Raw genomic sequence first — 27,267 nt, forward strand, 5'->3', positions numbered from 1 at the left:
GCGAAGTTCAACTGGGAGTGGCAATAAGCAGTATGAAGCAAGTATTTGTCTCTTTTTAATCTGCCAAACTGTTGCCTGTTGTGTTTGCTGCCAACACAGCGAAGTAATCGCTCATATCTTGGAAAAAAAAACTTGTAAGTCAGGTTATTCATAAATTGAGGTGTCACTGTGCACCCTTTTAACACAAAAACTGCTAAGGTTACTCCATTACTTCAGAGGCATGGCAATTGTGAAAACACTGACATTCAAAAACTGCTTTTTGTGGGCTGACCTCATCAATGGGTTCCGAACAGGTAACTGATTCAAAACTGTCCTCTCAGATTATGGTTGGCTAGCCTTCAACTACAGTGGAGGGTGGGCAGAACTCGTAATAAATTCTGTCAAACGAGGGCCAAAGACTTGTCCTTCGGCCCTCTCCCATTAAAGAAGACCTCAACGGTGGCTTAGGTGGCCAGCCTCCCAAGCCAATAGGGTACAATCGAGACCGTCAAGATTTTTCAGGGCGCAACGAGATCTTCACGTTATTTAAACAGAGATCTCGAAAGAGATTCTTTTGGAGTTAACAGGAGCGCCTCATCCTCAACTTGAGAGTGTGGTCCAAACTGATGGTGGACGCTGATTCACTTCAAGAGTCATTATTTCCTTTACTTTATAATTAATCGCCAATTTTCTCATGCTATACTTTACAATGCAAAACAAACTGCAGAGATAAAATAAACAACTTCACGGAGCTTTGTGATGTTGTTTGTGTGTGAATGAATTTTATGCATTTTAAGGCGGTTGCAGCCACTTCCTCTTCGTGTCATGACAACACACCCAAGTAATTAAGAGCTCTTTTAACCAAGAAACTGGCAGAAAGTCAATGCAACACAATACCGTTTAATCGAGTTCCACACTGTCTGTAATGTGATTCTACATCGCCAGAAAATAAATCGGTAAGGTTCGATACCCCATGTTTTCAAAAGGTGGCACTCACAATCTACTACTGTAATCTACTGTGTACTTACACCCAGACGACATTAGTAAACCGGAAGTTCAATGGGTTCGCTGCAAAATCACAAAATCGGATTTTTTAATTGTACGACGAACAAGTAAGCTGTGTATCAAACGGGTTCATTTTTATGGGTAACGCATGTTAAATAAAATAGATCGATAACATATTTCACGCTAAATGCACACACTATTTCTTTCGTGTATTCTTCAGCGTTCGTCTGCAGGATTTAAACAACACACAATTCAGCTGCAGGCATTAAGTATTTTGCAAAGCAAAAACGGATCATTTATTGGAGTCTACTGTGCCTAATACTGTAACATCAAACAAAAGACTGAGTCAACTATCGTTATTTATCGAGAGCACACTTAAGGGATTCAAAGGATATATCATTTTGATCTGGTTTTGAACAAGTTTTTTTTGGAGGCTCTCATGTCACATGCCTGGATCACACTTTTCCAAGAACCACGCATGTCTCATAACCGCTTGTTGTATTTGAACTTGAACAAGTGATTTTGCACTTGTGTGTGGGGGATTAAGAGTGTATAATGTAGGCCAGGCAAAAAATACAAAATAACATTTGTTTTTAACCGAATGTGATATATCCACAAAGTAAACACAAAATTATGAGCATTTCCTCTATAAAATATAATGTTGTCATTTAGAACCAAAGACATTATGATACCCGTAATGCATTTTATCTGCTATAAATTGTCCTGATGTCAAATCAACACAGCTATTTGCATGTCAAAGGTATGGGAGCTAATTTCATGTAAATATGCAAAACTGTCTGAAAAACTGAATTGATCATTTGTCATGAACTATAAAAAGGGTGCAGCAACTCAGTCAGGGTGTTAAAGGGGATTTGTGGCTTAAAAGGTTTGGGTATGGCTGACTTATTACACAAAGTAATCTCCAAGTAGACTAAGGGGGGTCCTGGCCGTCCCCTACTTTAACTCCACAAGGACTTCAAATGGCAATGAAAATGGTTAAATAATTGACAGCAAATGTTGGTAATCTACAACAGGTCCTGAGTGCCAGGAAGTGGTGCACACCATGTGCTGAGGTTGTGCAGTCAGACTGCACTGTCAAATAAGCAATAATGTGTCCCTGGACTCCAGATTCATCTGACCACACCAGACTACACGGTGGCAGAGTATTGAGTGAGATGAGCAAGGATCTCGGTAGATTTTACCTTGTACCTTGATATGTAAATGTATTCGTGGCAGCTAACAAGTTTAACGAATGCACATTTTAATGGATGTTCGGTCATTAACATGATGTAAAGTTTATATAGGAAAATGAAAGTCAAATCAAGATGAAAACGTAATGCTCTTAAGCAGTTCTACGGTAAACGTGCAGCAACAAAGTAGTGTGGTTGGTGTTGATCTATTTGAACACAGCAGCAACAAATGAAAGCAGCCTTAGATCCAACAGAAAAGCGAACACGGTTTTACATATAAAAGGAAAGACAAAAAAAAAAGGCTTGATGAAATTTATGAGCGGTTCCAAAACCTGTAGAACGACCCCTGGACCCCTATTTCAGATCGACCCATGGGGTGATGATTTTTTTTAAGACATAAATTACACCTAATGACGACACCATAAAAAAGAACAATAATGGAAAGCTATTCTGTATTTCATTATCCTGTATTATTTGGTGCACCTGATACACACCGTGGCTGTTTATGAGTCACAGTATTAGCAGATGCTCAGCCAAAGCATTTGCTTTGACCTTGCCATTCTCATTGGGGCATGAAATTACGGTGCTGGCACCTCGATATTACAGCTATAAATACTGTAAACTGCATATCTGGACTACCTTTTCTATTGTCTTTCAACATAAACCTGATCGGTATTTATTTAAAGGAAAACCCATTGCTTGTCAGGTTATTTACAGCTCTATTTCCAGAGCCTCATATTCTCTCGGCATTTTTAAGGGCAAAGAGGCACTCAGGCTCTTTTATTAAATCAATTTCTCCGATTCTGGCATTCCTTGACTTTATGGGTCAAGACCTCGGCAGGACAGTCAATTCCAAAAATTGCGCACTGAAATAATTTGGGTAAAAGGTGAACACATTGTATAAGGGTCCTTGAGAACAATTAGATTTTGGATATCGTTTTTAAAACAAAGATCAACGGTACAGGTTATGTCAAGTAGAAGAAGGTCAATAGGATATTAAGAAGGGGAGCGTGACATCAACACATTGAATAAGTTGTGGTGATGGTCCTTCACATCCTTTTAGCTTCATACAACTGCTAGGAAAATGGCATACACTCTCATAGAGTATTCATTTATGTATTAAAAAAAGAGGAGACTGCTCTCATTTCCCTGCTTTTATCGCCCTACTGATGACAAAGTGGGCAAGGCCTCGACTAGGTGGCGCCGTGGAGTAATTTATAACCACATCAATCCCTTTACCTTCTTTGCAGGCCTTGGTCATTGTCATTTTTGTCCGAGAGGTGAGTCACATAACCCCACTTACATATAGCATCACATTAATATGTGGGATGATGAACCTTATCCTTACCCTTACCTTCATACCAGGCACGGTAATAGTCCAACAGCCTACCTATGTTCTCTCTGACCCTCACTCGATGGCCCTCTCCTCAGGGTGAAATGCATTATTATTTTGTCAACTCACAGCAAAGACGACACCAAAGAAAAGAAATAAGTCAAGTCAATCACTTAAGTGGAATTGACAGAAAATTAACTTCACTCTCATATTTTATGCCCAAAGAAACACCTTCCCAAACAAACTTGCTTGCTTGTCAGCTTTGGAGCTTCGGTCAAAGTGACACGTAACAAGATGGAAATGTTGTTGTCTTAGTCTTGAGAATGACATTTTAGGGTAATTGTGTGTGAGTAACTACTAATTGTCGAGGCTAAATTGTGGCTCCAAAATGGGTTTCAACACTTCAACTGGTACACACCCGCGTGTTAATTGTCAAAGACAGCACAAGCCACTAAATGAGGCAGCATCACATTATATTTCACTCAAACAGTAAAACATATTTAATGTTGGCAAAATTGCTCAGTTGGAGTAGTGTCTCGATGCAATTTATTTCCCAACTCCCTTTGCAAAAAAACCAAATGTATCTGTTTGATATTGTCATTCATATTACCTCTTGGAGACAAACTTTCAATATTTCAGCCAATTCATTCAACCAGATCTCAGATATGGCAGCTACAAATATCGGACTGCATAATTGCCAATTCATACCCGAGAGTTGACAGTTGAGGCAAAACCAAAATTATATTTTTCAATGAATATTGAAATCAACCAAACTATTAAGATGTCTTTGAAAAGAGAGATATGACCGTAGAGAAACCCTTCAGCGCAGATTAAGGCACAAATGAGCAGTGAAATAATATGCACAAGCGAGATTATTGTGTAAAGATTCTGCAACATGCAATCAAAGTGGGTCCTATTTTCCCCTTCATCAGCTGTCCAGACTCCAGCGTAAATATTGCCAGCAAGAGGAATCCAATTTAAATTCCACTCTACCGGGAGATAGTATTGTTTCATTTTATGTGTGCTTTGACATTTCTGGCTGTTAATATAAAGTAAAATCCAGAGGTATTTACATAAATATGACATTAAACTGTATTAGAAATTAAGACTGACACATTTGGAGTGGGAGAAGCGGGATGATTGAATTTCGAGATCAGATGGTGAGAAGACTGAGGCTGCGTTTTCACTGCAGGTCGCAATGCACAAATTCTCATTTAGTGCCTATAATGTGATTTGTCTCTTTACGTGTGTACCAATATATTTTTTTAAGATGTCCAAAATATTAAGAGTTTTGACACCAGGTGGATGTTGGCAAAATTAAGTAATTATTAGAATATACAATTTAACATGTCATTTGATGGACCGCGACCCTTGTGAGGAAAAGTGGTTCGGATAATGGTTGGATGTCATTTGTTGGACTGACTCTACCCCCAACCCCGATTTCCCACCATACTTCATCAGGGGTCTACGTTAAACCTTTTGGTGTGAACCAGTACTGGACCTTTATATTGCTGGCGTTGGGCTGATACCTCAAATGCCACAATTCGTCAATTTAGTATTTTTTCAAAAATCAATACTATTATTTTTTACAAATTATTCAGCAATATTGAGTATTGCAAATGAGTGAACCAGGTCAATAGTGTGTGTCGGACCTTTCACATGTTGCGAGAGACCAAAAGTATCAAGTACAGTAGAAAAGTTCTTTCATATTCTGAATCAAAAGGAAAGCAAAAAAGGTATCGATTAGCAGACTTACACAAGGAGCAAAAAAATAATAATAAAAAAAAAGCACGCTAATAAAACAGTTACCGTATTTTCCGGGCCATAGGGCGCTCTTTAAAGTCCCTAATCTTCCCCAAAACAAACAAAGCCCCTTGTAAAGCGACGCGCCCATTCTATGGACTGAGGCCCATTATATGGACTGAGCATCACTCTCGACCATCAACCCTTTTACTCATTGGGCTGTTCGGAGTGCATGTTAGCACACCCTGCTGGTCAAAGTCGGAGTCATCTGTGCTGCAAATTGACTGTGACTTATACATTATGTGAATATGGTATTTGGGTGATGGTGTAGGAGAAAGCTGGACAAAAGGGCAGCTGTCCACAATGATGTAGTCTGTCTTATCATTTATGTTATTGCAAGCAAGAAACGTCCCAGGTTTAGACAACAGACTGCAAAAAGCCCAGAGCACAACAGCACATCTCTCTAAACAGCCATGTGATTGGCTGAGTCTGAGTGGCTCCCAAGAAGCCATTGCTGTAATTGGCTAAGGCTGAGTGGCTCCCAAGAAGCCATTGCTATAATCTTTTTGTGTTATTTTTATTTCTTTTGGGTATTTCGATGGCATGAGAGATACATGTTTTGTGTTAATCTTATTTCTTTGTTTGCTTGTATGCAGAGTTTTTTTTTGTTTTTGATTTGAAACCGTGACTCTAAGGAGTGTGGTGACCAGTGAAGTCCCTCCCCTGACGTTGTCTAGTAGACTATTGCCATGACACCTTTTATTGGTCAGAGTCAGTGTTATTGACAGTGATTCCTTATAGTTTCAGGACATCTGTTTTTTTTTTTGGTTTGCTATATGTAAATGTATATAGGGGGAGACAGTGGCTGTAATGTCTTATTTTATGGAGCCAATCAATCAAGATATTAATCAAATTGAAGAATAAGGACAAGCCAGCTGATCACAAAATGTCCATAAAACGATAGAGACATACATACATTTTTGTACTTTGTTGTTTGCAACCTACAGTACATCATCAATATGAGCATATAGCGAAGAGTGAATACTGAGGCTGTGACAATTACATTTTAAGTGTCAAAGGTGGAACCAAGTATTTAATATACAGGGTTTGCGTAACCACAAAGCGCCGTAGGTCGAGATGCACTTACGCCAAGCACGTACTGTAAATAAAAAAACGTAAACCCCCCCAGAAATGAAAATGAGGTAGCCTTGTCAGAAGAAAAAAACTCAATATACCAAAACGGTATGAGGATGCAAAGTAAGCACTTTCCTAAATTATTTGATTTCCAGCTTTATTGTTGAGTGACTGAAGAGTTATCCTCTCAAAACGGTAATGTACTCTGTGCTTAGTGTTTCATTGCTCGAGTTTCTCTCATCTTTACAATGTCTTTCCCTGAGATCGATGTCCACATGCAAATTGAGGCTTCTTGCTCAGATCTACAGTGGAACTAACTTTCCAAAATATATCTGCATTAAAACATCATACATATTTCATGGACTCGAAGTGCAGTAAGAGCAAACAGTTTTTCGACTGCAGCAAAGAGTTTAAAACAAAGAGGAAAGAATGAAGTGTATGGCTGTATAAACATCTGATGACAGGCTCTTAGTCTTATTATTTATTCTAGCAAATCATCTTCACAGCGACAAACACAAGGAAAAGTCAAAAGATATCAAGAGCCAGGAAAAGCATACACACAGCTGGTTTGATTATGAAGCTTTTAGACTCACTTTAGGCTTTTTAAGTATCCTTAAACTAAAAATGCCCCTTAAGCAAATAACTTCAGAGAAAATAAACCCAACTTTAATAGTGCTTGCGTTTCGGATAGAAGAAAGGCGTGGCGCAGCACAACATGATTCCTTCAGCACATTACACTGAGCATGCCAAAATAAATTCAGTTTGGTGACTCAAATAATATTATGCATCATGTTTTAAAAGCAAGCAATGGCACAAAAAAATCCTATCGGGCAGGTTTCACATTTACAGTAACAGTAAAATTAAGTAAAAGGGTTCAAATGCTGGGGGGCAATATTGAAAATTCCATTGGAAATACACAGGGAGTTTGTCAATATTAATTTTCCTGAACCCAAAGGAGCGTCCCAATTGTTGTGTCATTTATTCACAGGACCTGAATCGTGCTCTCTGTAGAGAAAAATCGACCCTATTAGATGCCCCGGAGCAACAGCCCTAACCTCTGACTCCAACTAACAACTTTACAAAAACAAATAAGGGGCAGTCTCTCCAGCAGCATTTTCCAATACAAATGACTAAACATTAACAGTGCTCTCATTTGAAACAAAACTATGATTTCATTTTTTTATATATTCAATTTTACAATATTACAAAGGTATAGCCCCTTACCTTTTTTCTTCAGGAAGGCTTTTCTAGTGGCCAAGGGACTCTGATTTACTTTGGGATTTTGAAGAAATTTTATAGCTGTGGAAACCTAAGGAAGAGACAAATGGCAGATAAAAAAAAGAAAACATGAGATACACAGAAAAGCGACACTTTTTAAAAATCTACACTGTTTGTAAAGACAAGTATTCATTGTAAATTGGCTTTAAAAAAAAAGAGAGAGAGAGAATAAAAGGAATCCATTTAATGGAGGCCGCTAATAATGGAGCCCACCTGACTACTTTCAAGCCACTGTAAATGGAGAGAATGACCAAATCAGCAGTTATAAAATTAGCCCATCAAGAGTGGTGGACAAATGGAGTATGGAGCTTAATTTGCTATTACCCTCTTAAAGACAAACTTCCATTCTTAAGTGCGCACTGAAAGAAAATCTATACTTAATGCAGAGGTGATCATTTGTATCGAATAACTTTGGAATCCTAGGCTGAAAACCTTGGTAATTCTTCCAGTTAAAAACCTGCCATGATCAAATCACACAGCCTAAACGTTGTAATGACTTGAAACGTTAATGCACTAGAAAGTTAAATAGCATCAGAACATCAAAAGTTTTAAGTGCACTGCTTTCATCGATTCTATTATGTTTTCCTTTGAGATGAACTTTAATTTTCCATCCCAGTATGCATTTCCAAGAATCGGAAGGGAGGAGGGGGAATCGTCCGTCAAACTGCATTAAACAATAAATTTGAAGTGGGCGGCATGACGAGGAGTCTTGGAAAATGGATAAATATGCAAGAAGTTAGGGAAAGGGGAGCACAACTGGAGCGGAGGTTTCAATGACTTATTATCACACCTGTGGTGCCCGTGATTCAATGTAGAAGTCATCCCTCTAATGGGTTGAAAGGTTTTGATTACTCTTTGTTTCTTTTAGTGTTGAAAGATACAAAGTGATTGAGCGCCCCGCCAGTAGTAATTCATTTTGGGTAATGCATTGCATATAGCGTGCACCCATTTCAATCCAAAAGCGCGACCGTTTAAATATGTCCAGTACAGACAAGGAGACCATGTCAAAGCAAATTGATGGTTATTAATCAGGTGTATTTGGCATTTCATTAGTTAGTAATTAAGGTGAAACCAAATTAAGTATTCTTGATTCTACGCGGGTACATAAATAACATCCAGGCAGTAAATGGAGGTTCTCTCTCCTTGTCCCAAGTAAAACTCCAAACATTAAATAAGTATCAATGTTGTAACAATTAAGTGGCTTTGATGTACATGAGGGTCACAGAAAGGATATTTTAGATTTTTAAATATGACCACTCTGGTCATGCAGAGCATCACAATTTCTTTTGAACTATAATATCTCTACATATTACCAAACCATGAAATGTTTTATAGCGATTCCACACTTTGAATTCAACATTTTTTTCTGGTTTATTGCGTCTCTGACCTTTAAAAAACAGATTGAAGGATTAAGTGTCACCTTTAAGGATAATTAAGGCCTTTATTTAAAAAAATAAATTCAAGAGCCTTTTAGATCCCTGGTTTGTCACCCAAGCACTTCACAGACAAGCAGATTAGAGGACAATACTACACACCCCCCCACACACACACACGCGCACACCCCCACGCACACACACAGACAACCCAAAGCCCCGGAATTTTGGAGTCGGAAATTCTTAAAAAGAATAATAATACGTTTTTAAAAAATTAAGAGGAAAGTTTAACTTGAATGTTGGAAAACTTTAACTAGGGTAGAAAACTTATGGAGCGATTTATTTGTTTAGGTTTTCATTGAACTTAAGACATGCTGGTGACCCTGTGAGCTACAGTACCTGCACTTTTTGTCCAAATTTTAAAACACACTTGTTTTTGCTCAGTAGATCTAAATTTAATTGGACAATTTCAACATGTTGCAAATGTGGGAATAGTTATTTTAACAACAAAAAAAAAACACTCAGCATTTCAACAAAGTTAAGAGTTGGAGTTATTTTAAATTTCTTAAGACATATTGGTCTATGACAAAATATTTGTAATAAAATATTGTGGTTGTGTTAACAGTCATAAAGACAACATCTTGGCTAGCTCAGTGGCAAACTAATGAGGCACGTGTCCATTTGGTTAGCAGGAGATCTTCAGGGAAAGCAAAAGTGCACTTCTTAGCAGATGACATAGAAGCTTTAAACAAGTTCCACCCAGACATCTCAATCAATTATAACCACATTGCACAGATTTTAGTCTTGTCTTGTTATTGACTTATAGATCATCTCAGTTATAGTGTTAGGTAGCACAATTGGGCTTTCAGCTGTGTGGGGAGGATAACAATACAAGATAAATTGTGACAGATGCAAACATAAGGCAAAAATAATGACAATTTACTCTGAAAATTAAAACTAATAGATTATTTTGTTTTATTTTAACATTTGCTTTTTTTTGGTTCATTTTTTAACTCGACTTGCTAATGCACCCAGCTTCATGTTAAGGGCAATAATCATTTCAAAGCAGATATCCATTAAAGTGTGAGGTAAAGCTGAAAAGAGAAGCAGAGACCATTAACCAACACACTTACCGTGAGTGAAGTTGATGAGCGAACAGGATTACAGCCATGTTATTGAGTTTCAATTGGACAAGACTAGCGCTACACTTCACAAAATTAGAAATGTAATGCGTGTAATGCGTTGATTTGCGCTAAATGAGAATAAAATGTATTTACGCTCAGCCCACATGGTGGGGGAATGCATGTACGCAGTTGTATACACGTGTCAGAAAGGTTCCAGGACTGGTATCAAGAAAGGTACAACTTCAAATCCAAACTACAGAGTACCATTTTTTTCTCTCCAAGTATTCCTCTGGTAGCCCAACACACTTTCCCAGAGTTCTCTGCCACACGTTCATGCACAGCTGCAAGGACTGAGGATGGGTCCTCAATTGTCACGGCTGTCTCTATGGGATCCACATCTTCAAAACAGGTCCATGTGATGACCTCCTTTGGGCTTGGGAAAGAAGGGTGGGAATACACAGAGCCTGGTCGCGTGAGTACGGTAGTTGCTCCAGAAGAGTGATGTTCTTCTCAGCAAGGAACTGTCAGATGCTCAGGACATCGTTAGCAGACACGGTCCAGGCAAGAGTTGTCCTCCCACAACTCTCATCTCTTCTCTCCACTCAACAATGCCACAGGATCTCTTTGTAGACGTGCTGGTCTATCGTTTGGTCCACAATGACGGGGAAACCTTGTAGTTAGGATTTAAAATCCACATTTTTTTGTGACACTAGTCCTGGAATTTTACATATTTTAGCTTTACCAAATAAAAGCAGCAACAGTTTCAGAAATACAGTCATTGTGGAAAAAAAACAAAACATTAATCCCACAATGAACTTGTGATGACCAAATGGTCAATAAGAACAGTTATTTGAATGCATTGATGACAGAGTTGAATTCTATTGCGCCTTTTACAAAACTTGAAAAACGTGTTTTGCCAATTTAAGCAAGTAAAATTAGCACAAGAAAATCTTTTGGGTAATTATAAAATGTAGAATTTTTAAGGCATTCTTTTCAAATTATTATCAATTGATGTGATCAATTCCACAACCATACTTTTTCTCAATTTGGAGGACATGATGCAAGTACAATTTAGGATGTTGGTGCAATGGAGGGGGCTAAAAAGGAAGTCATTAGCAAGTATAGGATTCGGTCTCAGTGTGAATCAATTAATTCCCAATTGCCCTGGCCTGTACATTCGTGGAAAAGTGCCCCTGATATGATAATAGACTAATAGACGTGGACAAAAATTGTGTTAGAATGGTCTCACATTTCCACCCCTAAACACATATTAGGATGACCAAAGGCAAGAGAAAGTGCAAGACATAAAAAAAAATGAAGCTATTAATTTGTTGCTTTCATTGTAAGATTTTTTGTATAACTAAACCAAATATCTCCCTGATATAAGAGCACACAGATCTAAAAAGAAATTACGGTTTAATAAAATCGTATTTCCCTTACTAGCCTGACTGGTTGATGTGGCAAACAGTGCTTTTTAATCTTTCTCAAAGAGGGGCTTTAAATGCCCTTCTAATTGTGACATCATTCCCACCTTAATATGACCTTTAACGGCGGAAGCAATGCCTCATGGGAGCAGCTATAGAGACTCATTGACCCTATTAGATATCAGGAAGTGAGGCACACACTGCACTTAGACACCATAGAGGCATGGAAAAAAAAATAGAATATTAGACCACCTTGTGCATTGCAATTTCTTGTTTATTTTAATGCTTGGTACCACTAAAGGCATATCATGTGAGCAACAGAGAAAAGAAAACACAGAAAGCTTAAAAGCACAGTTTTGGGCTTTACAATAACTTACTTTAATTGTTTTGAGTAATTATAATAATAAAAAAAAATGTTTAAAAAAAATGGCTGGATTACATCAGACTCTAAAGAGCTATTTTTGTTCTCATTATGTTAGTTTAACTTCAGTCCGACCAGGCAAAAAAATGAAGAAATGAAAGTGAAGAAACATGGGTGATTCAACCATGGTTGTATCTGACATCAACATTGCCGCTGCTGTTTAAGTACTTCAACACTTACAAAAACAACAACAACAAAAAAACAAACAAAAATACACTTAATTGGTTTTACTTTGATTACTTCTCTTGTTGGGACATGTGGAAAATTTCACGAAAAAACTGAGAAATGCATGCATATATAACAATTAGGGAGAATATTGGTCAAATATTTTAAAAGTTTTACTGTAGACTTTGTAACAATGCTGGAAAGCAAAAGAGGAAATAACCTTGGTTGCATTTCTGTGTCCCGTGCTCTTAGAATGTGGTCAATTTTTATTGAATGATGCCCAACGTTTGAGAATTAAAAGGTCAAAGTCAACATTTCAATACATGAAACACAATGGAAAACCCAATTGACATTTAGGTTTAAAAATAACATACAACAGTGTCTCAGTGACAGCCACAGGCAAGGCTACAATCAAGATATCAAAGTGGGATTATGCAATTTTTCAAAGGGGCACAAAACGGCAATCTGTGTTTTGTGTGGCCTCTCCCACAAAGCATTTACTGGCCAAACTTTCCATTTTGTTTGTCCATCAGCACTCTATCAACACAAATATGAAAAGGCTGCGTGCTAAGAAAAATAGAAGGGTAAAGTACAATAGATTCACCAAGGAGTATGAATCAATAAAATTGCATTTAGAGATAATATAACAAGTGGGATAATGGGTGGATAACTGAAGGTATCATTCTGTAGATCACTTCCTATAAACAGTATTGTTTGCTAACAGTAAAATCCATCTATCCATTATCTTCTCCTCACAAGGGTCACGGAGGGTGCTGGAGCCAATTCCAGCTATTTCGAAGAGTAAAATAAAAAAAGAAAGTAATACTTTCAAACGTACCTACCCACACCTTGTTGAATAATGTTACATTCTCAACATTTAGGATGGTTTTGTTCTTCTGACTGATGAGATCAGTGGCATGAGTTAGACGGTTGTGTCATTGTGACCTTACATTCTGGCTCAGCATCTTCTTATATATGACACCCATGGCAAGTTTCATGTTACTTCATATTTACTTGGGTCTGACCGTTTGATCTGACAATATTGGGCCAATGTAAAAAATAATCAGCAGATTTTTGCCAATTAAACGACACAATCTTGCTTTTTAATGAAACAGCAAACACTGTTCAGTAGATATGGGCAGGAAGTACAAGACTTGCATGACTGACAAAACATTATTCGGTGCGAATTACATCCTTCTCCAGCCTCTCATTAACCCATTTAGATGCAATCCATACAAAGTATTGTAAAATAATCAAATGTTCCGCCTGCAATTCATATCATTGTTTCTGTCAGTGGAATTTTTTTTCTGCCAAATATGGAAATCAGCCTCGGCCTAAAAAAATCCGCATTGGTTGCACCCTGATATTTTAAGGTATATTTTTCACCAAAATATGGGAGCCATTACATGTTGAAATGTGTTCGGATAGCAACAAAGCATTAGTTCAAAAGCAATAAAATGACAGACAAAGACGACAAAGGTGAATCCTTTTGGAGTGTCCTGCATTGCTTAGGATTGCACTTGAAATACCAGAACCCCGATGGCCTCAAGATAGTGAAGATTGTGATGATAAAAAGACTTAAATCCAGATGGCAGAGTTCAACATTTTCTAATGTGCAAATGCAATTTGGGCACATTGTGTTGTGTATGTGGTGAGAAAAGTGAATGTTTAGATAAAGAGAAGCTGACAGAGCCTCGCTAGATTAAAAAATAAAAAATAATAAAATAATATTGACTTTATTAGTCCCACAATGGGGAAATTCGAGATTCGAACCCAGGCCTCCTGGGGAGACTGGGTCCTGAACGCGGCGCCTTAGACCACTCGGCCATCCTGGCAGCCATATAAGGGGGAAACCTTCATAAGATTTGGACAAAAACACTTAAATGGGCAAAAAAATCCCTTTTAATTCAAGTAAAAGGCCCAAACCATGAGTTGGGCGCTCTGAGTGAGATACGAGGGTCATCGGATATTAACCCGTGGCACTTTAGCAGTCAGGGGTGTAGGAGGGGAGTCGCAGTGGAGCACAACAAACTACTTAGCCACCACAAAACATTCCTGCCTCTTCTCAGCTGCAATCCAGTAATGGATACTTCCTCAGCTCCTCAATTGGTCAAAATGTTTTCATACATTAATTTAATTCAGAAACACATTTACAAAGCAGGAGTAATCAATTTTAATTAGTTGATTTTTTTTTTTCATTCGCATGAAATTTAATGTACTGCCATCGATCTCTTTTGTTCTTTAATGCAGTGCCTCTTCCCTGTAATTTGAGGCTTTCCTTTTTTTCCCCCCTCTCTTTCCCTCAAATACTCAACAATGACATTCTGTGACAAAAAGAACGTGCTCATCAGCAAAGGGAACAGACATACCAATGCAACTTTAGATCAGTGGAATGTACCCGAAATGCAGCTTTTACACATATGCACAAAATAAGAAAACCTCAAAGTCAGAATGCATTAACAAAACTATAAAACTGAAAATTCTGGTGAATTGAAGACACAAAAGTATTCTTAATTACAGTATGCGCACACTTGTGCTAAATGAGGGAAGCTTTGCATTATATTTGATTAACTTATAAACTTGTAAATATTTTGCCAAATGAAAATATTTTTTTAAACTTCAAAACTTCATGTACATCTAAAAATCTTGTTAAGTATTTTTATGCTATTCTGTGACTTCTGAGTTCAGCGGTAAAATTAAAAAAAAAAAATGCTTTCATGGTCCACACTGGAACGATGTTGCTACTCACTAAATCAAACTTGCCAAAACCACCTTTTTTAAGCAATCGGTTGGATTTGATACGGTCCGAATACTTGAAAATGTGGTGGTAAAGAAGCCAGATAAACCCCAACATTTTTTCTTGAGACCGACCCTGCACTGCGTGTTGTCCTTCATATCATTAAGGCCCGGCGGGCTTTCACATTCAATTAGCTGATTGAGGCGAAATGCAAGCGGCATCAGTAGCAAACATTGTGAAGCTTGTGTCCAACAGACAAAGCACAGAAGTTGCGTTGCAATGTCGGGAGGACCAAGGCCTTCGTCACAGGCAACTTACTCTGACAAGCTTATCCTCTAAACACAAACAGTCACGTTGGCTTGTGTGCGGCATCCTGTCACCTGCCAAATTGAGTAATAAAACTACAATAGAGAGGCTAGTGACAGTAGAGACAAGTGTCCTTTTATTGATCAAATGATTATTTCTTGGGTACACTGTGCCAACCTGGCAACATTGCGCTAACAAAGACAACCAGACAGATTGTGACATTCCCGTGACATTATAATCACACGTCAACCCCCTCGCCAGTCAATAGGCCGAGCGTGCTAATTGTGTGTCCTGGATCACCAATTTCATGGTCTTCAAAGGGGGGGATGCAGGGGCAGGAATTGGTGGCATGACCCTCCACACATGAGCTAGAGCTCGCGTTCCTCTCTGAGGATACATGGATGGCGAAGGGGAGGATAGTGTCAGGGGGATGCACACTGAGGCCAGAATGAATTCAAAGAGGATTAACATCACCATCTACTGGTTAGGGGTGGCACATGTGTTTCCAAGGGATGAGGAAAGGATGGCAGTACCCTTGTGGCCTGTCTTTGACATAGACCTGTCAGAAACATTTAGACACACTTGCCAAAACAATGGCATATCTACAGCGGCAGATAAGTCAGAACGCAATTGCAGTCAGGCGGGGCAGAAGACAAAGAGCACAGGCTGAAGAAAAATGTTGGTAAACTCCTTTACTGGAGGCCTGCAGCTATTTGTGAGGATATGACCCATGGGAGTAGGATAAGCATTAAAATGAGTGTGGTGCTGACAACAGAGGAAAGTAACAATCATCAGGCCCACAAAATTATAAGTTATCTTTCTTCTCTCTAAGCCCCCACTGGAGTACACCAACATGACAGCTCGTCACATCGAATAATCATTCTTCATTTCAACCTATCTCAACCGGTCAGGCTTCGCGCTGATGATCTCATTGTAGTAAAATGGCATAAAGTCACAAGCGTGGCGTTTTGTTTATACGTGACACATCTTCACACGATACACCTTTTCTCAGAAGTTCACAGTCGAGTTTTGAGTAATGCAGCGATTTGAAGAAGAGGAATTAAAAAGGATGAGTGGAAGAAAAAGGGTAACCGAGAGTCTTTATTAAAAAAAAGTGTGTAGTTACTTTGTTATTATTATAAATGGAATATTTAACATTGGGCCTTCAAGCCATTTCCTTTGGAAGGATGTAGTTTATGTGCAAAAAAAAAATGTGCAGCGTGGTGAAAAGATCATTGATGATTGTTAAATTTACACTGGCTGGCAAAAATATTCAGCCCCCATTGTACGTTTTGACCTTTTTCTACATTTTAGCATTCAAACAAAGATTAAAAAAAAAAGAAAAAGGTGAAGAATCAATACCAAGTTATGACATAATCCTGAAGTAGAATTAAATTATTGCAGTATTTCTACCTTTTTTTTTTTTTAGAAATAAAAAAAAAGAAATACAAGTAGGGTGTGCGCTAATATTCGGCCTTTACTGTTAGTGCAGCTAACTGACTCCAGAAATCCCCTGAGCATTTATGAATGATACGATGTTTACCTAAATGAATGGACTAAATTGAGTCCACTTGTGTTATCAATCTTACAATGAATACACCTGCTCGGTTATAGTCTCAGAGGTCTGTTCAAAGCGCAAATCATGAAGAAAAAGTCACATTTGGAAGTTTGCCACAAGCCAGCAGGGAGACACAGCAAAATGTAGAAGGTGCTCTGGTCAGATGAAACCAAAACCGATTTTTTGGGCGGCCAAAATGCAAAACGTTAGGTGTGGCGTACAATTAACAGTGCACACCCGAACAGGCCATCCACTGTCAAACATGGTGGAGGAAGAAGCTTAAAATTGATGCAATGGAGCCAAATGTGGCCATTTTGGAAGAAAACCTGTTAGAGTCGAGAAAAGACCTCATAGTGGCACAGACAGTTACCTTCCAAACATGCCTTGGTCCAATACATAGAGCAAAATGGAATGGTGCAAAACCAAACATATCCAAATGTGAGCCTAAATGGCCAGATCAAAGTCCAAACCTAGACCCAATTGAGGATCAGTGGAAAGATCTGAAAACTGCTGCTCCCCTTCTAACCTTACTGAGCTGGAACTGTTTTGCAAGGAAGGATGGGCAAAAATGTCAATCTTTAGATGAGCAAAACTCAAAGTGACACAGCCCAAAAGACTTGCAGCAGTAATTGCATCAAAAGATGCTTGTACAAAAAAACGGCCTTATGACGGTCCTTTTTTTTTTCTAAAAAAAAAAAAAAAAGAAAAAATTTAAAAAGTTGTACGGATTTTGCTACTTTTCACAATTATGTGCCACTTGGTGTTTATAGAGAAAAAAAAATCTAATTTTATATCAAAAAGGGTACTAAATACTTTTGAAAGCCAGACGGATAAAACCCCAAATGTTGAATTTTAACGACTAAAAAAAAAAAAAATGTGTTAATTTCATTACATTTACTTGTTGACTGGCCCGGTGGATCAACACAGTCACATAGTGGCACTGGGTTGCCGTTCGTGGTAAATCGTAAATGCGTTGGATTTTTTAGACGAGGGCAACTTTGTTAAAAATGAAGCACTTGCATAAAATGAATGTGTTGAACCACATTACAATTAGTCTCCCTCCCGTAACCAAACTCAAAACTCTTGGTAAATTCGCTCATTCCATTTATTGCACTAAAAATGCAAAACAATAACAAATTTGACATGTTCTTTATACAGAAAATATGGCGTTTTTATTATGTCTGTGGAGTCATGGGCTATTTAAATGACAAATTTATAGATTATGTGTAATTTTAAAAGATAAGTTAAGTCTTAGCGGCAAACCAAATGTAATGCCTTTTATGGAATTGCAGACACCCTGCACTGTACGCAACACGATAGAAAATTAAACTGTGACAGAATCCACAGAGAAGCAATTAAAAATCAAGAGGAAATGAGGCATAACTATTTAAACCAAGATGAAACAGGCAAGAAGGAAAAACTTGTGGCGATGAGGGAACCAACACATTGTCCAAAAAGAACGGCAGGCCCAACAATGGTAAAATACGGAGAGTTGTGTTACACCAAAGAGGCAAAGTTGACAAGACCTAAACACAAAAAGAAACACAGATGCCTTTCTCTGCATTTGATTCACTTCCCTTTTCCCCACAGCTGTGATACTTAAAACCACTTTCTACAGAGAAAAACAAGCTTTCAGACAGATGACATGAACGAGGACAACTCAAATGAGGAGACAGACCAACAGTGTTGTGTTACCAAGTCATGTTTGGGCTTTGGGGACAACCAAAGAGCACTTCACTCTTTCCATCAGATGGCAGACTGCCAGAGCCACCCATAAAAAGAATCCAGGTTGTATTTATTGCAGAGCTAGTGCAATAAATACAATGTGGATTGCTCTAGAAGTTCACGGCAGCTACAATACATGCAGCCATCTATGATTCTAATCAAAGAGAAAGCAAAATACCGGTGCCAGGAGAGCTGCAGTAGAAAACAAATGCAATATTCATGTTAATCACGGCATTAACAAGACGTTGACAGTCTTGACAGTTGAGCAATGATGGGAAAGCCTAGTTGTTGAGTAATTGTATGGTGAGCCAGAGGGGATTGTTGCTTTCTCAGTGTGCCATGCAGTTTCACTCCGGATCTCCACTTGTGCCACTCCACTTTCGAAAATGGAACGACACACAAACAGCAAACGTTTCATAACAGATAAAAGGTGGCTATACAAGTTGAAGCGTACATTCTGTGGTCAACTGTGAAGGGAGTGAAGAATTGCTTGTCTAGGAAAATGCTTCACATTTCCATTTTGGTCAAACTGAGGGTGGGGGTGATAAAGCGTTTCATTCATGCAGATTAGCCAGCAGAAGTATACTTCACACAAAGGAGAATTTTAACTAGACTGAATATTATATTAAAACACTTTTGAAGTGAGGCTAATTACACTGCATCAGCTACACTGATGCGCTCTTCAGTTTTAAGATGATTTATTTTAAGAAGATTATGAGTTTCGTTTTGTGTTACCGTCATTTATTAGCACTCACTATCGCTATTTTAGATTCCCTAGATAAGGGAACAATCTCAGGATGCCATACACAGAGGAATGATGAAATCCCATTAGCATTTTGCTTTCATTATTTTTAATCAAAACCAAAAAACTGACACATTAATTAATAGCCATTACCACTTTTACCACTCCACCAGAGAGAAAATAGTTGAGAGGAGGCAATTAACTTCACAAAATGGCGCAAAAAAAAAAACACTTTCAAAAATCCAAAGAAATGTCATTAAACTGCAGATCCCACAAAAGTAAGATGAGCAATACATTTTTGTTGTCATATTCCTTTAAACCGCTATTACTGTCTTGACAGAAGGATTATTTACGACATTATTATTACAGTATATTCTGAGTGTACACACTAGCTTTTCTACAACCATATAATTGCGTACTTTCACACAAATACATTAATGCATATCCAGGACTTTTGTTTATTACTGATTGAAAAACACCAAGTCAAATCCCCCTTATGCGTCCTCCTCCACCATTATGTATTGGACTAGGTTGTTTACATTAAACAAACCAGTATAAAGTGCATTTACGTCTGAAGCATAACTTCATCATTTACATTCTATCATTTATTCGAGGTGACAAACGAGCATTTTGTCAACTCCGGCTTTTCCACAATGCAGTCGGCGTTCAATCTATATAAATTACAGCTGGGAATGGAGTGCAAGAGCAAATTATTTTATTATTATTTATGCATGTATGACTCTATAGGAGGCTACCAAGGCAAACAAGGAATTACTTGATTAGTTCAACTTCAGTTAACAAAGAAAGAAATATAACATTTGCAGCTGAGCCAATCAAACGTCAAGATGATTTAAATGGTCACTCTAAATTCAGATATCTAAATTAGACATGGCAAAAGCTTACGCATATGTATGTCAAATACTTTCTCCTCATCTCATCTGTATCTTAGCTTTAGCTAGAACTATGATTCTTTAATTAAAATCTTACCCAAAAGGCAGCATTATGAATTACATAATTAGAATGGGTAGCCTTTTAAGAAGTGTGGTTTACAAAATGCACTGAGGGAAAGCCAACATTTAGAGTAAATATCTAGCACTGTGGGGATGCTCGCCTACAAATTAGCCGATAATAACTTCTGGTGAAGGCAGATGAAATGAGGGGAAAATGCGACCCAAAGTGTCAATTACAAATAATTATCCTTTCATTTCAAAAGTAGGAGAGCCTAAAACACATTTTAACCGAGTGCTTAAATCACACAGCATTCTCGCCTGTTTGCCGATTTTCCGCACTGGTAAGATATGCACAGATGCCAACCCCTGTCATCACCGCTCAGGAACATTCTGCATATTTTGTCAGGACCATTTTTATTTTGTTAGGAACATTTGCGTCTCCATCAAAACAAACACATTACCAAAAGAACAGCAAAGACTTATATGATTATATTTTCTCTCTTTTTTCACTTTGTATTTCTTCTGAACAACGTCATGGCACTGTATTGGTAAAAATCAAAAAAGAAAATTGTAATTACAGTTGTATTGTCCGGTTACTACAAAAAAAGAACAGTTTGCGACATAATGGATTAACGCATCAATTAATTTCCAATTTTTGTATTTGTCATGAGTGTCTGTGTATTCTATTTTCTCTCTATGCACTAATTTTCACTTCATAGTTGGATATTCTCCAGTGCAACGCCATTCCAACAAGACTTCAGTGAAAAGGGTCGTGTCGCACCACACAATTATCCCAGTGTTTAGAGCCATACATTTGATGATAGTTTAGCTAGCGATTTAGCATGGGCCAGCGGTATTTTCTCCTGTTAATGACGCCTTTACCAATTGGGAGCGGGATAGTGTACTTGTCAGAATTTTATTTTATTCGTCGCCTTGGATGTAAGATTATTGACTCTTAGAGGAGCGGCTGCTGTTTAGCCATGCTAGCCAGCCGCGGAGCTACCCGCATTGTAATCAATCTTCTTGAAACTAGTTATGTACACAGAGGAAGATGCAACAAAACACTATCATGATTTGTTGGTAGAATCTTGAGAGTGCTAATCACAAGGCGCAGTTCTTCCAAGCCAAGCATGTGATAGGCACTCGCTGCTCAGTCACTAGCAAACGACGTTTACCAACCGCCTAGGTCCACCTTGGAATATTTTCAACAAGTTGACAACACATGGCAAATTCAGGTAACAACATAGACCAAACCGGAAAACGTGGCATCTCTGGATACGGGGCGAAAGCAGCAGCACTATTGTTTTAGGATGGTGTCAGCTTTGCAAACACACACCACCAACATGAGAGAAGTTACTGGAGACGAGAATTATGGTTGGGATGTTAAATCGAACACAGAAGGCATTGCAAAAAAAGTGAGAACTGTGATGACAAATAGAAAGAACTCAGTACTTGAATTACCATAGTCATTTACCTATTAAAGTGAGGATGCTTCCTGTCAATCAACAGCCATCACATTCTCATTTTGCGGCGGAAAGCAGGCGTAATTGCTTCTCATACTAATCAACACAACTTGTGTAATTATGCCTTGAAAGTGACATTGGAGCCTGAGAGCGATGTGAGCAGTCTTGACAGCGGAGACGTCTCCGATTCATCAGGAGATTTCCAACCTCGCTGCAAGACGACAAGCCACTCTCCGACCAAGTCGCTCACTCTAGCAGTTTGCGACCGTAAACACAAAGAAAAGATGATAAATCAAGCGGAAGTAATTACAAAGCAGAAGAGGGAAGAGAGCTCAGCTTGGTGAGGCCACTTTCCCCACAGTACTGTAGCAAAATGACTATGGCGCGATTAAACCAGTCTCATACGTCTATAATGTCTCAAATAAACACTATGACAGTTCACTAAATTGTGGAAGAATGGGAAATTATAGCATTGTTAACCGACTGTTTACGTTCCTAATCTTGCCGAGACAAAACACAACAAACACATTCCTCAGCAAACATTTTACAACAATTGCACTGAATTCGGCTTAATCACAGACTTAACACATGGTTGCCAAACTGAATTTGGTGTAAAACCAGCTTTGACAAAAACATTTCCCCGAGATGCATCTGTAACTAGTCACAATGTGGCTCAGCCAGCAAGGTCAAAGCCAGGTCAAAAATAATTACTAAAACCGACGAGCCATGGAAGATGACACAATCCACAGAAAATATGTGTAGACACAAAGTGACAACAGCTTCAATACGGTGAACTTTTCAGCGAATTAAAGGATCTCAATTCTCTCATTAAATAACGCAAGATAAAAGGCTGTGTTGGCAGAGCAGATCCAAGTCCAGATCTGCACAAGCAGAAACCACAAAATAGATCAAATTCATAAACTGGGCTGGAATCATCTGGCCTCGTCATTTTGAATGATGTGGGTGGAACCAACAGAAAGGAGTTGCCAACATCAAAAAGAAGTCAACTGGTAATTTTGGCACACTATTAGGGGAATACGCAAAATGATTTCATCTGCAAACAGAGACAAAGAATAGATTTATGGCTTATAAAAATGAGTTCTTAGAAGGAAAAAAAAATCCCTGTCTGTGTCATTTCTCCCTCAATGCTTTCAAACTTAGCTCATGTCGTGTCTAAAGAATTTCTCTTTTGACGATGAATAAGTGAAGTGCATCCTCTGGCATGAAAAAGCAAGGCTAAATAGGAAAAGCATGTGCGATTCACCTCCTGCGTTCAACTCTAATGAGTCAAAGAGTGTGACCTGCGCTTAAACAAGAAGTCCCACCCAGAAGCTGTAAACTCATTTTCCCTCATTCGAGGCAGCGATGTCGGCAGCAAGATGTGCTCTGAGCATGCACGATAAATCTGACGTGAAATCATAATCATAAAAGCAATTAGCTGACCCTGTGCCACTCGTCCTTGGACATGACAGTGAGAATTCATTCAGAGTCCTCTAAGGATGCTGGCTGCGGGTTGTGTGTGTGTGTGGGGGGGGGGGGGGGGGGGGGTTAGTGCAACACAGCAACAATAAAATGGAGGGCCCTTCCTGTATCATTAAACACTGAAACAAGCAGCGCATGATGCACCAAGACTGTTGTGCTGCCAAAACAATGCTGATACTTTTCAAAGACAATACTGGGCTCTATCGCGCACTCATACACTCTCAGAATCTGCTCAATGTGAGGTCACGGGTGATGCCGTTTATTTAACTCGTGTGTCAGAAATCAGTCAGATTCTCACTTTCACTTTCGCACCCAGCAATTACACAGAGGCCAAACTAGTGCCTGCCACCTCGTGACCAGCTTCCTCAATAATCATGAAATATCTCTGAGCTTCTTGCCCCCGCTCGGACCATAACTCTCCTTTACGGCAGACAACTCCAATAAAGGATTACAATTACAATTAAAGTAATGAGCAAAGAGGAAAAAGGAAAGATCTGTGAAGGTTCCCTTGACTAACTAAATGGTAGCCTAGTTTCCTGACAGAATTGAGTTAACATAGCAGAATCATCAGTGACTCCCAAATAATTAATTTGGAGTGTGCTGCAACTTGCGAGCCCTAAAATTTGAAATAATGAATATTAAAAACTGATGAATGTGAAATGTGAATTATCAGTGTAGACAACTTCCATGGTATTTTTTTGCAACTATTCTTGAGACAAATCAGAAAATTAGTAGAAGAAAATTACAAGGCCAGCTCTGAGTAGCGATAAAGGGGCCTTACAATCCTGGCCACGATTGGGTATCGGCACATTGGAAAACAATAATGCCTAAAAATATTTAGATGAATCATTCCAAGTTGGAAGATGTTCTGGTAAACTCTGTCGGACTTTGTTCAAATTTGAGCTCTATAAAAGGCACGAAAAGGTTCCAAAAACTAAAGTAAATTAAAAATGGCCGACACCCAGGTAGGTTCGTTACATATACCTAGCTTTTTTCGCAGATTTAAATGAAACAAATACACCGGCGCATTGCATTAAAATGTGACAGTTGACATTTTTTTCTTGATGACGCTATATGAACACCAAAATATTTACACACCGAAATCTTATGGAGATGACAATTAATCCACACATTAAGCGTGGGATTCTTTAGAGCATGAACAGGAGCGTTATTAAGCATTTCCCGTTTTGTGACGAAGAAATTATGAAATATTAAATTTGAATTCCCTGCCCCATCATATTATATGCTGAAAACTTGAACTGAAGACTTTACCCCATTTAAAATCCCAGGTCAAAGTTAAAATTTAATTACAGAGACAGGCCATGGTTTACTGACAAGCAAAAGGCTGAGATTCAATGTTGTAAACTCATTTGGTGGGCAGGTGTGTGGTATTTGAAATTTGACTGTGGCCAAATCTGAATTTACAGTATATATATATTTGTATTTATTTTAATATATTTGTAAGTAACAGTAATTACTTTTTGACATTTCGGGCATCTTACTTCACATCCGTGGCCCTCACACTTCCCAAGATTGAAGTTGGACATTTTGTACCATTACAATTCTGAACTAGCGGTAGTCATCAAATCTTTTCTTCTTAGTACACATGACACTTTAATGTGTTAGCCTTGTAGGCCTATTAAATGTGATCATTTTTAATGGCATATATGCATTCTAAAGGTAGCCTTTAATGTAACATTTGAATAAAATATTATAATCATTATGGCCTTTATAAAAATGTTTTTGTGGGGAGACGGGGCAGTGCGCAATATGACCCTATGATGCGGCCCAAGCTTTTGTCCTTCAAGTCATTTTGGGGAAGGGGGGATTCATCTGATTAATTATTATTTCATGAACGCAAGATTAATCAGAAAACCGTCCTTTGAGTATCAGGCCACTTAGAACATAATGAAAAGAAAATGTTTGAGTCGCCTACCGCCTTGCATTACATTTACTTTTATACTTTAAGTAGCTTTAAAAACGAATACTTTTATAATTTTACTTAAGTAAAAAGCTGGAGTTGATACATATTCTTCTTAGTCATTTTAAATCCCAATCGCAATACTTCAACTTGAATGTGAAAACCTTTGACACGATTGTACATTCAAACACTCATACGTTGCTCATTTCTTGTACTTTTCAGGATATGACTAAAATTTTTTTGAAGGTCCCAGGGTGCAACACATACCCAATATTTGTAGACTTGGGCCTAACACACTTTGCTTCGGAAAATAATAATGACTTCTGCAAAAACGATAGGGATGTCACATCGGCTTCTGTAGTTGTCTGTTTCTAACAAGGTCCAGAAGCAGTGGGAAGATTGTACTGAATTTTGTGGGGCAGTGCACTACCAGATCCATTAGATGGCGCTGTGATGACAAGAACTGTTTTGTGACTTCAGACTTTATGATATCGCTAGTGTATTACAAACTTACATCACTAATAAATAAATAAATAAATAAAAATTCAGGGGTGACACATAAAAATCATCTACCTGCCTGCAAGGCTGGTTGGAGCAATAAACTATTCTGATGAATAAAGGCTTCAGACAGAACCAAAACGAGACAGTACCAACAGTAGCGCCTTCATGTTTGCGGCTGTACTGATTACTGCTGGCACACACATCCTCTGCCAACCAGCCAGGTGCCCCCGCCCCGCCCCGCCACTCCAAGCTTAACACACAACCTCTGTAGTATGACGGCGGCTGCGGAAGGGCGACAGAAATTTGGAGACTGCTGAGCTGCAACAGATCACTTCAAAGCAGCTTATTTAACGCTCACTAAATTTTTCATCATAGTTGCTAAATATCCTGGGGAAGAGAAGCTTTTGAAGTTGCAGCGAGAGCAGGGCTGTTTCTACAATTCTTTGTTGCACTCTAAAAATTAATTTGAAAAAAAAACAACAACATGCAGTTTACACCCAACGCCTACTATAAAATCTCTGAAAGATATCTAGACTTTTTCCTTAGTAATGCATACATTTATAAACATACCTGTAAAAGCGATAAAACTGCCAGATGTGAAGATGTTTTGTGTTACAGATAGATCTCAAATATCTTAATAGTTAAAAAGAAACAAAAAGAAGCTAACCACTATGAAATGAAAAATCTCAATCTTAACTTTTGGTAAAAGGGACAATACACATTAGAAAGCTGGAAAAAGTATTACGTTCCGCAGGATGTAAGTACTGAAGTCACTCCATGACCATTTTTCTGAAAATATACAAACTAGTACAACCTTAGAGGCCATCAACTTCACGCGGTAGTTCATTCAAAACATTTCCTTGCAGTAATATGCTCTATGTGACGCCATTATTGTAAACATTGTATTCTGATTAAAATTGTATTTGCGAAATAATTAACGTAATAATAATCAGAATACCGTGTTTAGACTAGCGGGGGCACATGGAACCTTCATGCAAAGAACATTTTGGACTTGACTTCCACATTAAAAAGTTCTAATATGGTTTAACTCTGCCGTTTAACATCACTGTAAAAGTTTAGTATTGCAATTATTGATATTATTATCAATGACTATATATAATATGGGTTTTGTTGTACTTTACTACAAAATTACTACTACTAAATTTAGTTTAACCAAAAATTTAACTCATTATTTTGCTAGCTGCATACCGGTATTCCATTTTGATTTGGATATTTATTGGCATGCATGCAAGTATAATGACTTACATGAAAGAAAATAACATAAGAAGCAAGGGCGACACCAAGAAGAACCAGGAGAGTGTCAACGGCACTACACCAATAAGCGGCAGGTGGCGAGCGGATGGTGTGCATGTGGGGGTGTGTGTGTGTGTGTGTGTGTGTGTGGTGAGGGCAAGAGGTTGGGAGGCTGGGGGTGTGACAGTCGGCAAAGAGCAGTGCCGCAGGCAACAAGAGCGGCTGGCAGCGACTGGTACACCAGTCAAGCATGGTTGTCCCAGTCTCTCCCATCCTCTCCCTCTCTCTCACTCAAAGCAGGTTCAGATTTGCCCCTCTGGCCTAAATTGTGTCAGAGGCTGTGGCAATGCCCACACTCAGCTGGACCCCGTTACCACAAAGGAAAGCCCACATGGTGCAGTGTGCCAGGGCCTGCTGATTTGGGAAAGGTAAGTCAGAACATCTTAGCTTAACTGGTAT

General features: G+C 38.5%; 1 protein-coding gene across 3 annotated transcripts in view; it reads right to left on the bottom strand.

The window, feature by feature from the left end:
- The window catches only part of pex14 (peroxisomal biogenesis factor 14), a 55,177-nt gene that overhangs the window by 23,471 nt on the left and 4,439 nt on the right, over nt 1–27,267 (bottom strand). For all 3 annotated transcript variants that reach the window (XM_088291373.1, XM_088291371.1, XM_088291372.1), the window contains one exon: nt 7,609–7,693. In XM_088291373.1, the coding sequence (XP_088147499.1) occupies nt 7,609–7,693 (85 nt within the window). The remainder of the gene's footprint in view (nt 1–7,608; nt 7,694–27,267) is intronic.

Source organism: Idiotropiscis lumnitzeri, chromosome 3 (assembly GCF_059441095.1).
Source record: "Idiotropiscis lumnitzeri isolate Australia: NSW breed Sydney's pygmy pipehorse chromosome 3, RoL_Ilum_1.0, whole genome shotgun sequence".
NCBI lineage: Eukaryota > Metazoa > Chordata > Actinopteri > Syngnathiformes > Syngnathidae > Idiotropiscis > Idiotropiscis lumnitzeri.